Source organism: Microtus pennsylvanicus, chromosome X (assembly GCF_037038515.1).
Source record: "Microtus pennsylvanicus isolate mMicPen1 chromosome X, mMicPen1.hap1, whole genome shotgun sequence".
NCBI classification, from domain to species: Eukaryota; Metazoa; Chordata; class Mammalia; order Rodentia; family Cricetidae; genus Microtus; species Microtus pennsylvanicus.
Window position 1 is genome coordinate 57134845 of NC_134601.1, and position 24618 is coordinate 57159462.

General features: G+C 36.4%; 1 protein-coding gene across 11 annotated transcripts in view; it reads left to right on the forward strand.

The window, feature by feature from the left end:
• Nucleotides 1-24618, forward strand: part of Klhl13 (kelch like family member 13) — a 170321-nt gene that overhangs the window by 143819 nt on the left and 1884 nt on the right. For all 11 annotated transcript variants that reach the window (XM_075957363.1, XM_075957362.1, XM_075957356.1 and 8 more), the window contains 4 exons: nt 10142-10274; nt 11117-11313; nt 15848-16643; nt 22687-22800. In XM_075957363.1, coding sequence (XP_075813478.1) covers nt 10142-10274; nt 11117-11313; nt 15848-16643; nt 22687-22800 — 1240 coding nt within the window. The remainder of the gene's footprint in view (nt 1-10141; nt 10275-11116; nt 11314-15847; nt 16644-22686; nt 22801-24618) is intronic.

Consider the following 24618-nt stretch of genomic DNA (forward strand, 5'->3'; position numbering starts at 1 on the left):
TTTTTCATAATGACTCACCTTAAATGATCCCTTTTGGTAACATATTGTTTCCCTATTAGGCAGATATTTGTTAAATTTATATTTACCTGACACATAAAACATCAAGGTAAGCGTATTAATGATTGGCGTGATGTTTTGGTACATGGTAGGTTGTATAATGTTTAAATAAAGCTAAATATACTTGTCCCCTCAAATAGTTACCATTTCTTTATGATAAAAAGTTTTAAGATCCTCTCTTCTAGCTTTTCAAACTTTGTGATACATGCTTGTTATCTAGAGGCACTCCTCTAGGCAATAGCATATCAGAACCATATTCATTCTTACATAACTGTAGCTTACCAATCATTGATAGATTTCTCCCATGTAAGATATTTTATTCCTAAAGCGGTTATTAGATTCTATTATATCCACATAATTCAGTCCTTATGAATGTTCACTCTTAGAAAGATTCTCCAGACCTGGAATCTAAGCATGTTCTTTCTGTATGCCCTTTATCTAGTGCTGGGGTATGAGAGTATTCTCCATAAATATCCAGCTTTAATTTTTTAATATTGTAAGTACCATTAAAAGAGTTAATGCATGTGAAGAGCTTAGCCTAATACTTGACATAAAGGAACCACTCATGCCTTTTGCTCTTTCTGTGGAGATTATTTATGGAATTGAATGAATTTAGATGGCAGTATATGATGCATTTACATATAATCTTCCTTCATTGATACTTGAAAACATGTCATGAGACAGAGATGGCAAGAATTGTTATATCCACCATATATATAGGGACTGACTATCTCAGAAGTTAGGAGGCCTGCAAAAATTCATATAACCACTTAGATGACACTTACTAGGACTTGACCCAGGTTTTCTGACTCTGTCTGTGCATTTATATTCTAATTTTGTCCTAAACAGTTTTACCTTTTAAAATATAAGCTTTATAAATACTAACTGCCCATTAGCCATAATTGTAAAAATATCTCAATAGAAGCTTACAATTTACATAAATAATATTATTAATAGAAATAGTAACATTACACAGATTATTTCCTTCTTTGCCTGTTCTTCTCTATAATTGCCAAAAAAGTAAATAAGCCAAAAGCAAAGAGGCAAAATATAAATTGGCATTTCATTGGTAGTCCCATTGTTTAGGACAAGGAGACCATAGCTAGGGTAGCAGGCTCCAAGTGGTAGCTATACATTCAAGTTGTCATTGAATATAAACCTTATACACCATTTCTTAGATATTGGCTATACTTCTTTAAACTCATGGAAACTTAAAGAACCTTTCTGTTCTTCCATTGAGACTGGTAATTGACACTTTACCATCTTAATAACCAGTGCCTGTCACTCTGATCTTTCCACGTTTTTCTCCATTTTGGCTATTTATTTTCTGTGCCTAATTTTAGTGCTAAAGTCGCTGTAAGGTATAATTTTATAACCTTCAGTTATTACCTAGCTAATAGAATGTTTAAAAGTAGGTTGTTTGAAAGCTTAGGCAAATTAATGTGTCTTGCTTTCTACTGGTTTAGCTTCATGGCATGTTAATGCTAAAGTTGATGTTTGGGTTGTTGGTCTTGGGATGTTGATGACCTTTATCTCATTTCAAAACTTTATAATTATAAAAGGAACAGTTTTAAAAAGGTATTGATGAGCCCAGTTTGTCACTGAACACCTTTGATCCCAGCACTCAGGAGTCAGGTGGATCTCTGTGTTTGAGGCCAGCCTGGTCTACAGAGCAAGTTCTAGGGTTGCATAGAGAGACCCTGTATCAAAAAAAGTTAATATAAACATAATGAAAAGTTACATGTTATGAAATAGCTCTAGTAATTTAGATTAATATCTAATTAAGATATTACAAATTAAGATTCTATCAAAATCATAATTTTTATTTATTTTCTGTTCCTTCCTGCCAACTAGAATAGAAAGAACTCATTCAGTATCTTTCCTGGGGGAAGCACTTCTTAGTTCTCCCAGGGTAGAGTACAATGAACATTCTTATTCTTCTAATTGATAATTATCTTGAAGCTGTGTCTAAGACATTCCCATTCAGCTGTGTTATTATCCAACCCTTCCTTTTCTTTTTCTCTTTTCTTCCTTTCCTTTTCCTTTTTTTTTTCATTTTTTCGTGATAGGGTTTCTTCACCCTCAAGTATTTTCTTTAGTTTTTAGATTTATTTTATGTATAAACATGTTTTGCCTGCATGCATGTATGTATGTGTGTATGTGCACTGTGTACTTGCCAGGTGCCCAAGGAGGTGAGAAGCAGGTGTCAGAGCTGGAGTGACAGAAAGTTCTGAGCCACATGTGGGTGCTTCCACCTGATTATTTCTTTCCGTGACTTATTGCACTGGCGGATCCGGAGAAAAATGTTGAGTAGAAATTTGTAGCATGTACATACTGTGTCTTCTTGATTTTAAAGGAAAGCTGTTGTTAGCTATGACGTTATAGGACTTCTCAGTTGGGTTTTTTGTTTATAATTTTTTTCCTTGTTCAATTCTTTTTTACTTTAAATTTTGTATTCTTTTTACCTATCAACCACAATTCCCCCTTTCCTCCCTTCCCCTGGCCTACCCATTTTCTCAATCCCCCATCCACTCCTCAGAGAGGGTAATGCCTCCCATGAGGAGTAAACTAAGCTTGGCATATCTAGTTCAGGCAGGACCAAGTTCTTCACCCCTTCATCAAGGCTGAGCAAGATATCCCACCATAGGGAATAGGCTCCAGAAATACCAATTCATGCACTGGATAGATCCTGGTTCCACTGCCAGGGTCTCCACAAAAGACCAAGTCCCACAACTGTCACTCACATTCAGAGGGCCTAGTTAGGTAATGTGCAAGCTCCCCAGCTGTCAGTCCAGAATCAGTGAGCTCCCACTAACTTCGGTCAGCTGTCTCTGTTGGTGTCCCCATAATGATCTTGACCCCCCCCCCCTTGCTCATATAATCCCTCCTCCCTTGTCAGTCGGACCCAGTAGAGCTTGGCCCAGTGTTTGACTGTAGATCTTTGCATCTGCTTCCATAAGTTACTGGATGAAGGTTCAGTGCTTACAATTAGGGTAATGACCAATCAGATTACAGGAGAAAGCCAGTGCAGGCACCCTCTCCACTATTGCTAGTAGTCTTATTTGGGGCTATCCTTGTGTGTTCCTGGGAATTTTCCTAGCACCAGGTTTCTCCCTAATCCTATAATAGCTACCTCTATCAAGATGCTTCTTTTATTGCTTTCTCTATCTACCCCTTCTCCAACTCAACCATCTCATTCCCTCATTTCTATTTATCTATTTCCCTTTCCTAGGGTCATCTATGCATGTCCCTCTTAGGGTCCTCCTTGATACCTAGCTTTTCTGGGGCTGTGGATTATAGCCTGGTTATCCTTTGCTTTACATCTGATATCCACTTAGGAGTGAGTACATACCATGTTTGTCTTTCTGAGTCTGAGTTACCTCACTCAGGATGATTTTTTTCTAGTTTCATTTATTTGCCTGCAAATTTCATGATGTCATTGTTTTTTTTAACCACTGAATGATACTCTGTTATATAAATGTACCACATTTTTTAATCCATTCTTAGGTTTGGGTCATCTAGGTTGTTTTCAGATTCTGTTACGAATAATGCTGCTATGAACATAATTGAGCACATGTCTTTGTAGTATAATTGAGCATCCTTTGGGTATATGCTCAAGTGTGGTATTGCTGGATCTTGAGGTAGATTGATTCCCAATTTTCTAAGAAATTGCTCATTAAGATTTTAGTAATTTGTTTTATTCCTTAATCCCAACTCGATATTGGGCTTTCCCCATGCTTTCTTATAATGTTAAGACAATCTTTCTTTCCAAGTCTATTAATATGACTTTTTTTAAAAATTAGATTTTCATTGCTAAGGCTACTTCTACTTGGAGAGATTGGCCATACTATACTGCTTTTTACGTTGTTAAATTTGGCATGTTATGACTTATTTGTATATTTATGATCTTAATGAATTTGTTTTTATTCTTTCTTTATGAGTCATTGTCTCTCTGTGTAGTTTAAGCTTACCTCAAACTCACAATTCTCTGACCTCAACTTCCTGGGCATGAATATTAGGATTACAGTCATGTACCACCATGATGGGCATGTCTTGATGGATTTTAATGTTATATTTCTTTAGTTACATTTGTCTGGTTTGAGTGTTAAGGTAATGCCTGGGGCTGGATAAGGTACTACATACCTGTATACTATCAAGCAGGAAATAGAGGCTAGAGAATTATGAGTTCAAGGCCAACCTCACTCACATAAGTAGTTGGAGACCTAGGCTCCATGATACACTTTCACAGAAAAAAAAAAACAGTAAAGAGAAAAACTGACAAACCAAATAACAATGCTATAGATAGCGTGTATAAAATTCAAGAAGGCTATAGATAGCATGTATAAAATCCAGGAATTCGTACCTGACACTGTACCCTAACATGGAGATATTTAGTCACAAAACTCAAGTATTGACTCATGTATTACACAACTCTGCTTTTAGAATAGAAAAAAAAATATTTTATATTCTCATTCAATTGATGCCTGTGTCACAAAATGACTCACATTATCCCTGCTAATAGTCCCTGCTCTTAAATCTGTTTTGTCTGACACTGTTTATGCCAGCTGTATTTTAGTTTTTGTCAACTCAGTATATTTTACCATCTTCTTACTTCTTATTTTATAAATTGGAACATACAGTGAAAGTGATTTTTACTTGGATATAATCCAAGTATGTGCATTGCAAATATGTCATTTCACTTAATCATCATAATTATGAAATGGAATTATTACGTGACTCCAACTTACTTCTTATTACCTTTGGTATATCCTCCTAAATCTTGGGAACTACAATCAATTTTCGATCACATTATTTCTGTTATTTTGAAAAAAAAACTCCAAAGTATCATGTAACCTATAAGATACTGAGATTAGTTTCTTTTACATAGTCCAGTCTTTTAGATCCATTCACTTTGCCGTTTATGTTTAGTTTGCCCCCTTTTAATTGTTGAACAGTGTTTCACAGTGTGACTCTGTGGTGTTTCTTGGCTATACTGCACGTTGACAATCTTCCCAATACTTTCCACTCACCAGGGCTCTCTTCTTGATCTAAAAGCTGAGGCTTCAATCCTTGCTGTGCTATATACATACCAACACTACACCCATGTCTTGATCCAGATATAGAGAAATAAAAAGTGAGCACGTACCACATGGGCTATCATGCATCCATCCTATGCTAGGTGGCTATTTGCAAAAAGCATGACAGCCAAGTTTTGTTAACCTTGGTCTGCTGGCAGGTGGGGGTGGGGGAAGGAGTGCATGAGAAAGCATCTGTCCAAACGTATCTCCCTGGTATCTTGTCCTATAAACTTAATTGTCTTGGTCTTTTCAAACTGAATTTTGCCTGGGTTCCTATTGTACCTCTTTCTACACTGTGTATTGTGACAATTATGACTTCATCTAATTTTTTTCTTATCTTTCACAAATGCTGCTCTTTTGGTCTTAAAACCCATATTTTTTCGTTTGTTTTGTCTTGTTTTTAAGGTATTTCAGGCGGTAGAATGAAGAAAAAAAATCTGTTTTATTTACCTTCTCTAGAAACAAAATTTTATTAGCTATATTTAAATGTTAAATCATGAGACACAGAGCAAAATTGCCTAATTGTTTTAAGGAGATTTGGATTATGCTTTGGAGGTAGGAGGACATCAATGTGAAAAAGAATGGCATAAATAAAAAGTAATAGAAAAAAAGTAAGTCTGAGTTGGATAACCTGATAGGATGGGTTACAGTACACAGGGTCATAAAACTTATGGGTGTATAGTTGGGTTAGATTTGAGAAGTCTTTGAAAAGTAGGAGTTATAATACAGCACAATGATAGGGAGCTATTAGTTGTTTTGAAAGTACAAGCCGGGATACATAATGATAAATGTAAGATTTCATGTCCAGTCTATATATCTCTTTCCTCTGAATCAAATGAAGAGCAGTTACATAAAAACAAAGCTCATATTATTTTGATCAAATACGTGCTGTCTATTTAATAATTAAACCCATGACTTAAGCTTTCTTCTTCAATACTTAAAAGCTTCCACCCTTATTTTTAAAAACCTTTTTTTCTGTTGGTATTTTTTTATTGTTCTTGTCAAGATGAGTTTCCTGTTCCTGTTCACTGTTTTTGCAAAATTATAGTCATCAAATTAGTTATAATATACTACTACTAAATTCTTTCCAATGCAGAGGTTGGTGGAAATATTTACTTGTCTTATTATTTCTAATACCATACCATACATCACAGTTACTTTTTTACTTTTTTTATTTTTTGGTTTTTTGAGACAGGGTTTCTCTGTAGCTTTGGTGTCTGTCCTGGAACTTACTCTGTAGACCAGGCTGGCCTCGAACTCACAGAGATCCACCTGCCTCTGCCTCCTGAGTGCTGGGAATAAAGGCGTGTGCCACCACCACCCGGCTCAGAGTTGTTTTCTGCATGATGGTATTATATTTCATTTGGATGCTAATGCTCTCCAGCCAGCTTTTAAAGTAATTTATTTTTGATTTTTCTATATTAGAATTTTATAACATCAACTTATTCTTTCCTCTTATACAATAATTTTGAAAATTGTTAGGTTTGTGTCTGTCTTTTAGGGTATTTATATATATGCCTCTTTGTAATATTTGAAAAATTGATTCATTGGTTAATTTCAAGAAGATAAAAACCTTTTAGTGGCTTTTTGTTCCTAAAGAATATAGAAGAAATAGAAAAAAGATGTAGGGGGAGTTATAGAAGGGGGAAGAGTAAATATTCAGGTCCTGAGAACAAACAAGTTCTTACATCAGAACCAAGGCCCAGAAGAAATGAAGTAGTAGAGATATAAGATAGGTGCTAACACTGAAAGGTGAAATTAAATTAATGGAAGTAGTTTTAAGGACATGCTTAAAGTTAACTAGAAGCTAAGCACGGTCCATAAAACAGAACGCTCTATGTGGAGAGCGGTGGGCAACATAAGTTCATAGAAATAATAGAAAAGGAGTACAAAGTTGTGGGAGAAGATTAATTTTATAAAGAAAGGACACACTTTGTGCAGGATCTCTAAGATGATTATTCTAAAGTTGAGTGGAGGAAAAGTTGGTGAGAAAACTGGTCAAGTGGTAAGAGGAGACTGTAAGATGCCAACCCGTATTTGACACATCTACAAGGGCAACCCCTAAGCCAAAGGCTCAGGGGAAATCACAGAAGAGAAGGTGGGGAGATTGTAAGAGCTGGAAAACCAACTGGAAAGTCTGCTTTAAAATAATGTCTCCTAGATAGGACATGAAAACTGCAACCATAAAATCTCAACAATATAGTTGCCTAAACATGACCTGCGTAATGACATCAGCTGACATTCCAGTGTAGATGGGGAATTCTCTCAAGGCCACACCACTAGATGAAGAACTACAAACCATCAGTGGCTGTTGGGAGAGAGAATGAGTCTTCTCTGAGGACAAGCCCTCTGATAAATTATCCACTCCTGAGTGATACAGCCCTGAACACAAAAACTGCTCTAAAATGGACTCAATAGGGTGTGTGTGGGGGGGGGTGGGTTGTGAAGAAGAGATAAGTAATTTCAGAGAGAGTCAGTGGGAGGAAAACAGGAGGAATTGGTAAACAAGATGTAAATACGGTACTTGCATATGAAATTCTCAAATAAAAAAATAAGTGTGAGAATGAGAACAAAAAGTAGATATATTGATGGCAGATTCAAATCTCCCTCATGACACCAAATTACTGAGAAAGGGTTGACTTTTTCTATGATAGTGTAAATAGATTCAAAATGATTTACTTTGTGATAAGGATAAAGTCTCTTGATCCCTTTGCTGAGCTGAGCCAAACTGTCCATATGTGAAGGAATGAGCCATCTGTCCACAGGAAGTTCTTCACTGCATCAGTTGTAATTGCTGTGCTGTCGCCACATGAGATAGTATACAACCTCTAAGAATGAAGTTTGTCTTTGCACATTGAGATACAAGGCTATTCATTCCTATGTAGACATGTGCCAGTACACCTGCGTTTTTCCGTATGGGTTTTGACTTTTAAAAAAGTATATATCTATAATTTTTAACCTCAAGTTTATTTGTGGATGAAAGGGAAAACAAGCTAAGCCATTGGATCCAACCTTTTCTTCCTAAACACTGGGCTTAATTCCATTCTTACTCTCATGTTCAACCTTTACACTCTTTGAGAAGCAAGCACTGTCAGCACATTCCATTTCCTTCTAGTTCCTAATTAATATGACAAAAGGCTAATGTTTTCCCCACCATGATGACATGACTTTAAAGTACTAATTGATAGCTTCTGAGTGAAATGGAGTTTTGTGAATATCCTAACTTGAACACTTACTACAAAGTATATGCCAAAGCACTCAATTCAATTCAAAGGTTCTGGGCCTGAACAGTCCTAGCCAAGGGCATCTCCTTATCTCAGATGATTGACAGTCTTACCCCTACTGAAGTGTGCTCATTCAGTACTTATGCATACTTACATAATTTTAAAAGTACCTCCCATAAACTTACTGAGCTTTTTACACCTTAAATGAGTAATAAGGAACAGTCTTAAATATTGAGAACACTTTCTCCAAGTTGACATTGCTTTGGCTAGATGCATTGTTCCTCATTTACATCTGCTTTTCTGATTAAAAGAGGCAAGGGATGAATTACAGAGCTAGGGTGTGGAGTATTTGTGTTTTCAAAGGAAGGAGGGCATTTATGAGCAGTTTCATAATTATGAACAATCCATGCCATTCATTGGCGGAGATGCACAAATATAATACACAACCCTGTCCTAAAGTATGTGTATAATGTGTAACTATTTTTTTCTCCCTAGAGGGACAGTAGTTGGATCAGATAATCTCGTTGCCATTTTAGTTCTACTAAACCACATATTTACTTTTAAAAGCAATCTTAAAATTATGATGGGGAGTTTAGATTGTGGTTTGTATTATAGTTATGTGTAGAATCTTTTCAGAATTGCATTCTTAGTAAATTATACCTTTCGCTTCTTAAGTCTGTGAAACATGACTTTATTTTACGTTTTAAGATCGTTAAAATACAAAGGGAACAGCATAATCCTTTATATTGGCTCTTATTGTGTTTATTATAATCTGAGAAAGTGGTCTGTGTTGGTTTCGACCACCCCTGATTTGTTTTATAAATGAACGTTTCTATGCAACTACAGATTGAGTCTTGCCAAATTCTTCCTTTTTGCCTGGCTGTTAAATTCTGAATAGTTCCCCATTAGATGCTTGCTGTGACCTTTTCCCATTTTAATAAAGCAAATTATATAATTCCTCTTGTAAAACATGCTGTGTGGTACACATACATCGTTCCTTCTGTCCATTGTACTCTTTGAAGCATTTCATTCTCCTAAGAGTAGACAAGCCTGAACTCCTTGTTTGAGGTTCAGAAGGAGTTAATCAACAGGTACTTTGCTCACTGGGACTTGTCTCTCCTCTCCCCTGCAGGGGCTAGCCTGTTCATCCTCTGCTAATCCTTTAAGCCCTCGGAGACAATTAAGCCTCCTGTTGGGACTCCTTACACTCCTTTTTATCAAAGATAATTAAATCTCTGACTTGAAAGATAATTGGCCAAACAGCAGCAGCAGTAAGCTGAATATTGGAATATTTAAAGCTAAAGCGTTAATTCTCAAAGAGGGTAAAGAATTCAGGTGATAGAATGAATTCCAGTCTTGCACTTGATACAGATAGATACCCTCTCCTGTATGTCTCAAGGAGAGAAAAGCCATCAAAATGCAAAAGATTCTCTTAAAGTCCTGTTGCAGTACTATCTATGTAAATATGGGAAGGGCTTTATTTTACATATGGGGAAAACAAGTATAAATGATCTTTTTTTTTCTTCGAGCAGGGGAAATAGATAGATAAATTCACATATTTCCCTTCTTTGTTCTTAATGTAAATTAGCCTTAATATTCTATTTTTCGTGCTGTGAAATGTATACACACATCAACAAAGCAGTTTTGATTCTTTCTGAGCACTCCTTTGGCTCTGTTTTCCAAATACACTGGCCCTATGAGCGCAAACAGAAGCTTAGCACACAGGGATTGTGATGTTCCTTTCCCCCTTGATTCCTGGCTCAATTTATGTGCTTGTTATAGGGTTTTGACCAGCTTCGCCTTGATGGACTGCTTTGTGACGTGACCCTGATGCCAGGTGATACAGATGATGCCTACCCTGTGCACAGAGTCATGATGGCATCTGCAAGTGACTACTTCAAAGCTATGTTCACAGGTAGGTGGCCTTTTGACACCCTGCATTCACTTGAAGACATCAGAAGAAAGCCTTGTCTAATTATTTTATTGTTATTATTTCTAACCTCAAATTCAGTATTTAGCTCTGCGTCATTGAAAAAATATTTTCAAAAAAAAAATCTTCACCAGTCTGTATGGTTGTTTGCTGCTGCTCTGGCAAGGGAAATTGAAGCGTGTTTTGTACCATCCCTTGCACTTCATAGCCTTTCTTTCTTTAATATCAGAGACTCTGTGCTCCTATAATGTGGCCTTTAATCCATCAAAAGTGACAGGAAGTGACAGGAGACCATTTTAAAGGACTTGTATTATATATGATCTCCATCAGTATAGACAGAATTTCCTTCAAGTGCTCTTTGAACTGTGAAAACGTGCAAATACCCAACTGTGGCATGGATGTGTACTTGGAGTAAGACTTTCCCTTGCTTTTTTTTTTTATTTTTTCTGGAGTTAGGGAAGAGGAGCTGGCAGGGTGTGTGAGCAAGCCTCAGTCTGTATCTGGGCATCCTCATTCACAGGGTTCCTTGGGGACTGGAGAGGATCCCTCCCCAGTCAGTATACAGGGAAACCATACTGCAGACTGGCTGGTGCATGAGGACGCGGGGGGGGGGGGGGGGGGGTAGGGGGCGGCACTTTGTTTTGGCCAGCCCCTTCTCTCCTTTGGGAGCTCAAGATGCATAGATCCCTTGCTTTTACTGCATCTAATTAGCAATAGAAGTGAGTTTGACTTGGGTTACCCACCTTCATTGAATTGACTGTTTTAGCAATAGAAGTGAGTTTGACTGGAGACCCACCTTCACTGAACTGACTGTCTTTTCATTTAAGGTGGAATGAAAGAACAAGAATTAATGTGCATCAAGCTTCATGGCGTGAGCAAAGTGGGTCTAAGGAAAATTATTGACTTCATCTATACTGCGAAACTCTCTCTCAACATGGACACCCTTCAAGACACGCTGGAAGCTGCCAGCTTTCTTCAGATTCTACCAGTTTTGGACTTCTGTAAAGTGTTCCTCATATCAGGGGTAAGATGTTTTCAAATCTTCTTTTTCCTGTGGTAGATGCTCATAGAGAGTTCGAGAAAGGCTCCTAAAGTCAATTCTATAGACACGTGAAACTTGGGAGAAGAAGAAGCTGTCATATAACATGTGGTGTGGGAGTAAATGGAAAATAAAACAGGTGAATTTTTTTAAAACAGGTGAATTTTACAAAGTAGGATTACTTAAGAGAAGGCTTCCATATGGTCAAATGATGTGTAATACTAATACATTTGAAAATATAACTTGTTTTATAGTTTTGTATACTTTAATTTTGGTTTATTCATTTCGGTGATTTTATGTAACATTTGACTTACTTTTACACAGTAGTCTTTTATAGAATTAAATTGGAAAATAATCTGACCTTCTAGAATTCTATTGAAACTAGCTTTACATTTTTTCTTCTTTGATTCTTGATCTTAAGAACTAGCAGTTAAGTGCTAACTTTCGCAAAGATATGACTCTTGACTCCTTAGAACATATCACACTGTGTAGTGGTTAGCTTTTTTTCTAATCAACTAATACCTTAACTAGTAACTTAACAGTCACTGTGATCCTACAGATATTTTATTTTAGTCAAGGAAACTTAAACATTTCCTGGCTTACACAGACATGACAAGATTTCTCCAGTTCCTGGAGCCTGCTTTTGTCATTAAAATTATACTGATAATAAAATTTTATTTATTTTCTAATTCATTATTTGATAGATAATATATTTTCCTATAATTGGTTTTAACTAATGTCACCTTAATATTGGTAAGTCGCTCTCAGGCCTTTTAGAAATTTAGAACAAGAAATCTTCCTTAAAACACTAAGTTTGGGGAAAATATTTACCTAATTATTTTATCAATAAGGTGCTTCTTATCTATCAACAGATGAATCAATAATCAATGATATAAGTACACAAAGGAATGATGGAAAGAAAGCTTTTCTATCATTCACAGTTACAAGGATAAGTCTGGACTATAGTATATTAAGTGACATAAGCCACACATAGGAAAAAGAATACTACCTGTTCACACTCACATGTGGAAGCTAGAAAAGTGGATTGCACAGAAGCAGGCAAATAGTGATTACCAGACCCTGGGGACTGTAGGACTAAAGGAAGTTTAGGGAGAAATTGGTTAGTAGATGCAGAAATAGAGTTCCATAGGCATATTCTGGTGTTCTATGACAGCACATTGGAGTGACTATTTCTAATAATGTTTCATATATCAACATAATTATAAAAGAATAATATAACTGTCTTTACAATGAAGAAATGATGAATAATTAAGATAAATGATACTAATTACTTTATTGCGTAACATATATCTGTTGAAACATCATATTGTACCAGCAAATTTAAATAAGCAATATATGTGTTAATTCAAAATAAGATAAACAATTAAGCATATTAAACAAAAACATTTTAAAAAGGAAACTTTCGATAAGACAGTCAATGCCCATTTAATTATACTATTAAAATCTGCTTTTTAAAATATATTTCTTTCTATCACAGAGTACTGAAATGAGTGTCATAATTACTTGTAAAATTGAAGCTAATTGCTGTTTTAAAGATTTTTATGGCTGTGCGGTGCTATATTATTGACTCTTATCACTGCTGTGCAGTAGTCTAAATGAAGTTTATTAGTCTCTCATGTTACTGTTTGCCAGCATCGCTAAATTTGGTCTCAAGTTTCATTTCAATCCTGCTATGCAAAGCCCATACTCTTAGCAACTAGTTTTCCTCTGTTTGTTTTGTCACCAACAGCATGTGACAACTTCAAATAAACTGTGGATGTATTGAATATATTTTCATAATGTCACAAGTTCAAGAATTAATTTAGTAGTAACCCTTAAAGCTTACGTTGACAGACTCCAATTGTTTTCCTCTGAGCTTAACAGCTCATCTTGAAACAAACTAGGGAAAGCGCTATGATTTTATTAGAAATAGTGATTATCAAGAAGCATAGTTGACCTGTTATCTAACAGAAGTTTGGCATATATAACTTCACATATTATGATCAATCACTTTACTTGAAAGAAGACTAAATTGAGAGAGAGAATTTATGTATATTTTTATATATACATACATTTTTTTTGAGACACAGTCTCACTATGTAGGTCTAACTGGCCTAGAACTCTCTGTGTGAATCAAACTGTCCTAACACTCAATAGAGGCCTCTCCCTCCTAAATGTTGGGATTAAAAGCATGAACCACCACGCCCAATAGTAAACAGTATTATCTATCTATCATCTTTCTGTCTATCTATCTCTGTCTATCTGTCTATCTATCTATCTATCTATCTATCTATCTATCTATCTATCTATCTATCTATCCATCCATCCATCCATCCATCCATCCATCCATCCATCCATCCATTTGTTTTTTTGAGATGGGTCCTTCTGAGTAGCTTTGGCTGTCCTGGAACTCACTTTGTAGACCAGGCCAGCCTTGAACTCATTATTTGCCTAATGCCTCCCCAGTGCTGGTATTAAGGGTGTGTGCCACCAATGCCCAACTAAACCAACTGTATTTAGTGTATATTTGTAATACTGTATTTAGTGTATATTTGTAATACTGATTTTACTGGGTCTTTACATTGCTGTGTGCCCGTAGTGTGGTGCCTGTTGTATAGAGGCTGTAGAAAATAGTCCTTTGATAAAGATGATGACAATTCAAAAATTTGTAAAAATTTCTCTGGCATTATTTCAGGTAGGAACTATTTGTATTGATTAGGTTTTCTGCTCAAGTCTTTTCCAGTCCTCTGGGATACTGATATCTAGAAGGCATTCTCTCAGTGCCCCAAGGAAGAGGTAGATTTCCTTTCTCCTGTCATTTTAGTATTGTCTTTTTCTCATTGGGTATTATTGAAGATGGAGGGGGCAGTAGAAAAAGAATTAAATGTCCTAATCTTGTTTCTTCTTCTTCTTCTTCTTCTTCTTCTTCTTCTTCTTCTTCTTCTTCTTCTTCTTCTTCTTCTTCTTCTTCTTCTTCTTCTTCTTCTTCTTCTTCTTTCTCCTCCTCCTCCTTTTCCTCCTCCTCCTCCTCCTCCTCCTCCTCCTCCTCCTCCTCCTCCTCCTCCTCCTCCTCCTCCTTTTTTTTCATGAGATAAGGTGTCATTCTGTAGCCCATGACAATCCTCCTGCTAGTCCACAGAGACCCATGTAATAGGATTATAGTTGGACACCAGCATCCTAGACTCTACTAAACATTTATGTCGCTTGTTTTTTTTTGGTCTCTATTGTTGGACTATTTTACCTTCTATTTAAATTCTTTCATTTTGATTTTGTTTATGGGGAGATAGGGAATCTCATCTCGTAGCTCAAGTTCGCCATGAGCTTGTGAGCCACTTCTCCTTCCCAAATGCTAGGCACCACGCTTGCCACATGCTCTAATTTTAGATTTAATTGGGTAACTAATTGCTGGTGGTATTGTTTTAACATCTTAAATACCCATTTTTTGTTGTTTTTACTAGTGGTCATATCAATAATGATAGAAATGTTCATTTTTGAGAATTTTGTTCTATCATTACTTTTCATTTTTGCTTATCCCTACTGGTAAATAATTGCAAAAGCACAAATTACCTTAATTTCTTACTTGCCTTAGGAAGCAGATTCATCACTTTAAACAGTAATGCCTTCCACCTAGTACCATTTGGATAGTCAAATATGGAATACTACTCTACTCAATGCTATTTAAGGTTTTTATGACACATCAGCCTTCCACTTCTACAGTAGTATTAAAATATATTGTATATTAGAAATCAAAGGTATTGGTACATTGTTAAACTGTGCATTTCTAGGGCACCAGGATTAATTTGCATTGTTTTGTGTTGGTTTATTTTAAATATATAACTACCAAATAAAATAAACAATTAGACATGATGATGAATTTTAAACCAATCAGTTTTCTTAGGGCAAACATTACCATCAGCTCTCTGCCCACTGCCAAGCCTTCCAGGCTGGAAGGCCATGCTCACATAGAAGACCCTGGTAAAACCCAAGCTTCTGTTAAACCCCACAAGCCACAAAAAGATTCCTGGAAAGAAGACAGGTGGACACGAGTGAAACAAAAGATGAGAAAAAGTGGAGTGAGATTTATCAGTGTGAATTGTATACATATAATAAATTGGCTACACAACTAATTTTAATTTAATTAAGTTACTAAACAAAATAGAACAAATAACTTGACTATAATTGAATAACACGGTTTTCCTAAAATTTCTACCTAGCAGTAATTTCATCAGCATTTGGGAGAAGGAAACTTTTTTGAGGAAGAAAAACTTCATTATTTTGGACATAGTCAATGTGAAATGTTTCTTAGGTTAATTAATCAGTTTCGCTTAGTAAACTTTTTGCTGAATCAGGTGAAGGTTGTTTGGACCTTCTTCACATCTTTATTCACTTCAGTGAGAATCTTTATTTGCTTCTCTATGGACTTGACAAAACACTCTTCCTCTGAAACAAGACTTTCTGTGATCAAAGTGTAGCTGTCTAGAAAGCAGCCATATCTTTAATTTTCCTATTGGATTCCTAGGTTAACTTGGATAACTGTGTTGAAGTTGGACGCATTGCCAACACCTACCATCTGACAGAAGTGGATAAATATGTCAACAGCTTCGTCTTGAAGAATTTTTCTGCATTGCTGAGCACCGGGGAGTTCCTGAAACTCCCCTTTGAGCGTCTTTCCTTTGCGCTTTCCAGCAACAGCCTTAAGCATTGCTCTGAGCTAGAGCTCTTCAAAGCTACCTGTCGCTGGCTTCGCCTGGAAGAGCCTAGAATGGACTGTGCCCCCAAGTTGATGAAGAGCATCCGATTTCCGCTGATGACACCACAGGAGCTCCTTAATTACGTGCAAACGGTAGATTTCATGAGAACTGATAATACTTGTGTCAACTTGCTTCTGGAAGCCAGCAATTACCAAATGATGCCGTTTATGCAGCCGGTTATGCAGTCAGACAGGACTGCCATTCGGTCTGACACCACTCATTTGGTTACACTCGGCGGAGTCCTGAGACAGCAGCTGGTTGTCAGTAAGGAATTGCGCATGTATGATGAAAAGACCCAGGAGTGGAAATCTCTAGCCCCCATGGATGCCCCAAGATACCAGCATGGCATTGCTGTCATTGGCAATTTTCTCTATGTCGTTGGCGGGCAGAGCAATTACGACACAAAAGGAAAAACGGCTGTCGATACGGTGTTTAGATTCGATCCTCGCTACAACAAATGGATACAAGTTGCATCTTTAAATGAGAAGCGCACCTTCTTCCACCTCAGTGCTCTCAAAGGATTTCTGTACGCAGTTGGAGGGCGAAACGCTGCTGGAGAATTGCGTAAGTCTGCCTACTTATTGTTTTTAAATTTCTTTTTTTATTGATTTTTATTGAGCTCTACATTTTTCTCTGCTCCCCTCCCTGCCTTTCCCCTCTCCCCTTCAGTCCTCCCCCAAGGTTCCCATGCTCCCAGTTTACTCAGGAGATCTTGTCTTTTTCTACTTATACATAGAATACATTTTTTTAATCCAGAAATTTGTTTTAGGTCACAAAATAAACAGTTCTAGAAATTTAAAGACAAAAATATACCCAGGGTTGCATTTGTAAACTATTTTTTTCTACGAAAATATTAGATATCGTCTATATGTCTTATTTCAGCACATACTGTTGGCCAAGGTCAAAATTATCTCTAATACGTAGTTTGCTGTATTGCAACAACTATAACACACATACAGACAGACACACACACAAACACACAGAGTTTTCATATAGAAAGGTCAATTGGAATGTATATTCAATAAATTTATATTCTAATAGCACCTAGGCAGAAGTTTGACCTAATTCTTCATTCTCCACCTTTAAAAGCCATAAACTATGGCACTTACTAGGTCAAGTTCCTTTACTGAGGCCTGGCTCTTATTTCTTCATTTAAGCAATTGATAACTAGTAGAGGTCACATAGTAAGATGATGTTCTTCTCAGAGTAAATATGAACAGTTCATTTAGTATTCGGTGAAATTGATTAACTTTGATAATTAAGGTCTGTGACCGCTAGTTTCCATTGTACACTTCTTTTGTCTTCCTAACTTCACATTGGTTACGAGTCTATTTTAACAGAAATATTTTGGCTAAATAAATTAACCCCGTAAGGTATATTTTTCTTACTTTGTATTCAATGTGAATAATACAATTTTTCCTATAGTGAATGCCAGGGACGCCACATTTTCTCTCTGTCAGCACGGTTATTGTTTAATTTCTTTTATTTTCTAACAATATATATTTTTTAAAGTGTCTACAAAGAGTTTTTGTTGGTTTAAAGTTGTTTGGTGGGTTTTATTTGTTAGTTGTTGTTGCTGCTGCCCCAGTGTGGGATCTTGAACTCAAGAGTATTGTGTATGGTAGCCAAGCACTGTACTACTGTGAGGTAGAGTCCTTGAGGTATCCCAAGCTCCATATTGTCTGTCATGGCTTTAAATACTTACCAGAATCTTTTTTCCTAATATTGTAAGAAATAAAAGAGACTTTCGTAGTCTATAGAGTAAGCTATTTATTGGAGAGAACAACTACTCTCACTTCTATACTGTCCTATGTATTGAGCACTTTCGTATTAGTGACATGGCCTTAATGTTACCGAGCTTTTTGCTCTGATTTCTCTCTTTTCGAGTTATGATAGTTTTCATAGGACCAAGCTCTATAGGTTCGGGAGGGCCTGGATAGCATGATTATTAACTGTGCTGGTTTCTCAATTTATTTCATGCCCTTAGTATAGAGCTGTCGCGTCAGGTCTCCGTACTTTAACCACACACCTTATCTTCATTGTAGTGTTGTAAGTTTATGCGATCTGAAAATGTGTGGACAGTACAAGTGCTGATTTTGTGATTTATTGGAAAAGTAACTACGATAGAGATAGTCTTCAAGAGGTGACAGAACTCTAGATAGCTAACCGTGGCAATTGGTGGTCATTTTGAAAAGTCTATTTGCACACGAGCTGGGTCCCTTTCTTAGTACTTTCTTGATAATGTGATCATTCCTGTGAATTTGCGGCCACTTAATTTTCATTGCATTGCCCCTAATATTAATTAGAAGTATTCTTCTTCTGGGAATTATACTCTGTAAGCCAAGGTGTATCATTATATAAAACTAAGACACTAGAAGCTTCCTTTTTGTCATGCATCCTGTGTTCTGTTTCTCTTATGTTGTGCCTGGATAGTAACAAGAAATAAGTGAATGTATTGGGCAAATGGCATATGAATAGACTACCTTGAACATGCTCTGTACCTCTAATTAGAGAAGGTTGCATTTATGTATTTATAAATACGTATATAGACACACACACCCATATACGAACAGTTAAAGAGCTAAAGGCCATGAATTTGAAAGCAAGATGGGGTAAATGAAATAGGTTAGAAGGAAGAAATGGGAGAAAAAAGATGTAATTCTATTTGCTTTAAAAATGATTTTGAAAATAGGCCTGTTGGTGTTGCTAGACTATGATGAGGCTGAATGACACGTACTTGAAGTCTTTGCTCTTGAGATGCTGAGGAAGGATGATCCAGAGGTCAAGACCAAGCTAGATCACATAGTGAGACCCTTTCTCTTTCTTTGTTTTCGAAACAGGGTTTCTTTGTGTAGCTTTGGAGCCTGTCGTGGACCTCTCTTTTGTAGAGCAGGGTGGCTTTGAACTCACAGAGATTTGCCTGCCTCTGCCTTCCAAGTGCTGGGTGCACCACCACACCTGGCTGAGACCCTGTCTTTAAAAAGGTTTCATGAAGCTTAACCTAAGGATAGATAGCTACTTTAAAACATATTATATTGTATTATCTACTTGAGATGCTATAGATTAATTTTAGTTTTATTTCACAAATTGCATTTTTTACAACTGTTTGTCTGGTTACAATACAGGTATTAACCTGCCTTGTTACAAGACTGCTCTAGTTGTAATTTAAGATCTCTCCCTTAGCTGGGCATAGTAGTGCGTGGCTTCAATCCCAGGCAAAGACAGGTAGATATTTATGAGTTCGAGGCTAGCTTGATCTACAGAGAGAATTCTAGGATACAGAGAAAGGACAGACAGGACAGACATGGAAACCAGGGCGTGGGGCGTGGAGATAGAGAAATCTCCCATCATTTATAACTTATAAAATTATTCCTAAACTTCTGTAGGAAATTATTATTTTCCAATCAGTATCACTGTCAAATACATTTTTAATTAAATATTTTAAGGTACAGTATATTGGAGTTTTTAAAATTTTATGATTGACACACTAAGTGCATTTAAATTGAGAGTCTTGGTTCCAGACAAGACTTCAGACCAGAAAGATTTTCCAAAGCTAAACTCGTGATTTCCCTCATTTTCTGCCCCTAACTAGCACTCCTTTGGAGCTCCACCTATAATCTTTAAGTGAGCGGGAGAGTAGACTGCCTCCTGTTGTCCTCTGTCGTTCTGTGGAGGTAGCCAAACTAGATCTGTTTGTCCTTGGTTTTCCTCTTCCCCGTGAACATAGTGAGTTCTCCTGAATTCTATCCATTAACAATTATCCCTTTATATGAATCCATATATTGTATTGGTTGCCCTGTCTAGTTTTGCTGCTAGCATTGTTTTTGCACCAAAGAGGTCTAAAGAAAGTCTTATATAAACTTCTGAGTATTTCAGACAGAGACTGGATGGGTTTTATTGTTGTTCTTTGTTTGTTGGAATTCCCCTTATACAGACTTGCCAGCATCTTTTCCTGTAAATGAGCATCTCCTCTTTAACTCATTAAATTTCCACACTCACATGCCTATGTAAATAGATAAGGTGATGGGAAGAGGATGGCAGACTCAGGGATTGGTGGGGAAAGTCTCTTAATGATTTAATGGGTTTATTAGTGCCAGTGCATTTTGTATTCTTCATAGACACAATATCCATTGCCCATGCATAATTATAAAATGAAAACAGTGGCAAACTTTGTAAGTCATGATAGATCGTTTTAATATACTGGACCTTTTAAATTTCTCTCAAGAAGTGTGTAGGGGCTGGCTAAGGAGAAAATTATCTAAGCCTGTAGTACACAAAACAAAGACAGTATACCTGCATATCTGATATATTGCTGGATTATAATTTCTGGACATTCTGCTTTCCCTGATATTGGTTGCAGTAGGAAAGTAGGATCAGTGTATAGGAGCTGCCACTTAAGTGAAAAGGGATTCTTTTATTTCTGGCATCTTTCAGAACAGTCCTTTGGTTCTTCTTTTCCAACCTTTTAAACATGTAATGTCCTATAAGAAATTGGCCTTCCATTGAGGTTTTCCATTTTGAAGAAGACTATAATGGTTCAGATTCTTTCACTTCAATTACATATTTTAAAGAAGTTTTCAAATGATGAATTAACAGGAAAAACATGTTAAAATTTCAAATAAATATGCAGTAAAATTACTAAAATGTATTCAATGAGCCCTGTATCCTGATTACTAAACAATACCCTCAGGCTCTGGATCTAGAATCTGTTAGGGCTTGCCCTGCATCTTGACAGAATCATCTCAGAAAATGAGGGTCTCTGAGAGAAAGGAAATAAGCATCCTAATTATAGTTATACATCAGAATCTCAGACCACTGAAGTAGAGTTTCTAGTTTAGGGGTCAGGACACTTCTGTCCAGTCCCGGAAACACTATTTATAGCTTAGCTTTGTGAGATATCAATTAGTCACAACTAATGAGTGCCACTCTTGTAGAGCAAAGCTCCTGTAGACAATTTATAACCAAATATTTGAGCCTCGGTTCCAATAAAACTTTGTTTATGACCACCAAAATTGTAATTTCATATCATTTTCATGTTACAAAATAATCCTTTGGTTAATTTTTCCAGTCCTTTAAAATATCTATCCGTCTGTCTGTCTGTTTATCTAGATATCTATGTTTTTTAAGATAGGGTTTCTCATTATAGCCTTGGCTGTACTGGAACTAGGTCTGTAGACCAGGCTGGCCTTGAACTCACAGAGATCCACCTGCCTCTGCCTCCTGAGTTCTGGGATTAAAGGCGTGCATCACCACCACCCAGCTCCCAACCTTTAAAACATTTTAAAGTCATTTATATTGCTGCATTGTAGGCCATACAGAGATGGGCAGGGATTGAATTTTGCTGACAACTACCTTGCATTTCCCCGGGTGCTTATGGTTGTAACCATTACTTTATGGTTCAAGCCCCTTGCCTTTTGCTAACTCTGTCGTCCTCCGCTTGTCAGTCTTATGGGCAGTATCTGTATTTACTTATTGCACAAAAGTGGAAGACAGAAATGAGGACAATGTACATCAGATTTTGAATCAGCTGCATTTTATTTTCATAATGAACTCTGATTGATTTTCCTAATAAAAACAGTTGCACACAGAAGAACTTTAAAGGTTGATAGTAAAGCTAAGGGAACTTAAATATGTAAAGGAAATTGATGGCTCAGCTGAAAAAAAAAAAGGAAGTTTCGGGTTGATGGGCAGTTACCCAGTTACTGAGATGAATTCCCATCATGCAATGAGAGGCTCCTGAATGAGAAACTATGGATGGATTCTTACAACCCCTATTAGAAAAATGCAATTAACTTACGGACAGAGGAACAGCATTATCTCATCATGTAAGAGAATATTAACAACCACAGATTAGCTATTTAATTTCTAACGCTACCATAAAAAGAATAAGAGAAAATAACAGAAACTGCATCAAGACAGGTAGAATTAGATATTGGAGAGGGTGGTTATGATGGAGAAGCTTCAAAGTTCAAGGAAAAAGTGTTGCATTAAGAGAAGTATATAGCTAGTCGGGAGAAGGTGATACCTGGAAGTCTTTTTTAAATCCCCTGCTTGTCTGTAAGATTAGATGGCTTTCTCATAGAAATCTGTCCATTTATTACTTTTCTAATGTTGCATGGTGCACAATCCATTAAGTTCCCTTGTGTATGTGTGAGAGGGTCAGAAAGCTGGGAGAGAACAGTGTACACTCAGTGTGTTTGCTTGCCCAGGTGACAGTCATTGTGAAATTAGTTTTTCATATTTTGATGTTTCTTCCTGTGTACTATGTCAAAATAGGTACTCAGAGTTGATTGGTTATTCCTTGTTTGTGATTTTTTTTTCCTTTTCTGTATTTTTAGAGCAAAGGAATTTAAGAAATGTCAAATTAAAAAGTTACAAACAAATGGCAGAAAAGAATCCTTAGTGATTTTTACAGTTCTATGATGTGTTAAATATTATATTGTATAGCCTAATATAGCATGTTTCATATGAACATAGTCTCAAAAATTATAAAAGCCCCTCTGAAGTCTCTCATTGATTTATGCATTTTCAGAAATTAGTATATTATTACCCTACTAAAAAGGAAAAAACTTGAGATAAAAATCATTGTATCTCTTTTTCTTAACAGCTACAGTAGAATGTTACAATCCAAGAACAAACGAATGGACCTATGTTGCCAAAATGAACGAACCTCACTATGGCCATGCTGGAACCGTGTATGGAGGAGTCATGTATATTTCAGGTAGACAATTACACAACATAATACTATCTATACTTTTAACTATATGATCTCTCCATATAGTGCCAGTAACAATAACAATTCTTAGAAAATAGTAGGCAAAAGATAATTAATATTTTAGGAGTAATTTTGTGTGTACATTTGCATGTAAATGCTTTGAGCATTCTGAACACTTATAAGCTAACAGCAAACCAATTCAGCTATACACGTATAATTTATAAGAAACTGGAAAGCATTTAGACTTGCCAGTTCATTTTTTTAAAGCCTCAATACTTTGTATTCTAGTAAACATCAATCATTCTCTGTTAATATGTAGTAATTTGTTTTCCTTAATATTTGCCTAAGTCATGTTAGGAAATATTTCATTATGTAATATATAAGCTCTGTTGTGCATAAAACATGCATAATACTCTGTTTTAGTGTAACCCATCACACACACATACAAACATATATATGTATATATATGTACATATATATCACATAAACACACAATATTCCCTTAGTATTATAATGGAGTTCTACTGTGGTGCCATTATATGCAGAGGTATAGTTCTATAAAAATGCTAAAATGGCTCAAGTTTGTTCAGAATTCAATTGATAACTTTCATTCTCAAATAGTTTGTGCTTGAATTGGCCTTTTATAGAATTCAGAAGTATGTCTTAACCTAATGATCACCTTTGATACTGACATTTAAGTTTTTAGACAATTTTATTTATCTTCCCCTTTTCTCTTTCTCTCTCTCTCCCTTCCTTCCTTTCTTCCTTTTTTTCTTCCTTCTCTCCCTCCCTCCCTTCCTTTATTTTTCTTTTCTTTTTTCTTTCTTTCTTCCCTAGTTCAGTCTGCCTCTGACAGCCTGCTCCCCCAGGGAAGCAGTTATGTTCTTAGAAGAACAAAATTGTTAAGGGGATGATAAGTCACAGAGCGCTGCATTGTGATGTCTGTAATCAAAAGGGGTTAGTGAAAGGCCTGTAGCATTTGATCAGCAGGTTTCCAGGGTTCAATTCACGAGTGACCATGGAGCGAGCATCTTATATCGACAGAGTCATAAAGGAGATCATATTGCATGACCTACCTGTTTCGTGTGTTTCCGTTCTCTACTACCATAACAAGAGCTCCCAGTTCTCAGGGGCAAAACTGACATTTGAATGGTTTCAGGAGCACTTTTCTGTAACTGGTGTATGTTTCAAAGAAAAATCATCTTCCACATTGATATCAGACTAGGAACCAACCAAGCTAGTTTTATAACCCAAAAGAAAAACTAACAAAAAAACCCACGAAAACAATGATTTGCTGTCTAGTAGGCTTTAAATCATAGAAAGCGATGCTTCGTTGATTGTTGCCTTGCCGCTTGATAACTCTTCAAATGGTACAGCTAAAGATTAGCATAGCTCTGCTCTTTGTCTGCTGAAGGTAGAGACTGATACCTTCATTCCATAGGTTGGATTATGTAGCTTAGTCTTAATCAGTTTGTAGGTTATAAAGACCTAATATACCAACAACCAGCTGATATATATATTTCTCATAATGTTCAGAATTCTAAGGTTTTTGCTTTGCAAAGCAGATAGCAGTTGTCACCTTCTTCCTGCTCACCCCAAACTCTATAAAACCAACAATTTTGTGTAGTCTTCCTGGTTGGTGTGCTACTGGCGTGAGACTTTCAACACTTTTTAGTAAACATTTTGCTTCGTATTCCTAATCCTAATGTGTTAACTAGAATGGGTATTCTGATTTGGAAAAGGAATTAATGAGTAACCAGATTTTGAAGGGCTCTAGCCTGGTGCTTAGTCTACCCACTAAAATGTCACAACTGACTGATTCTT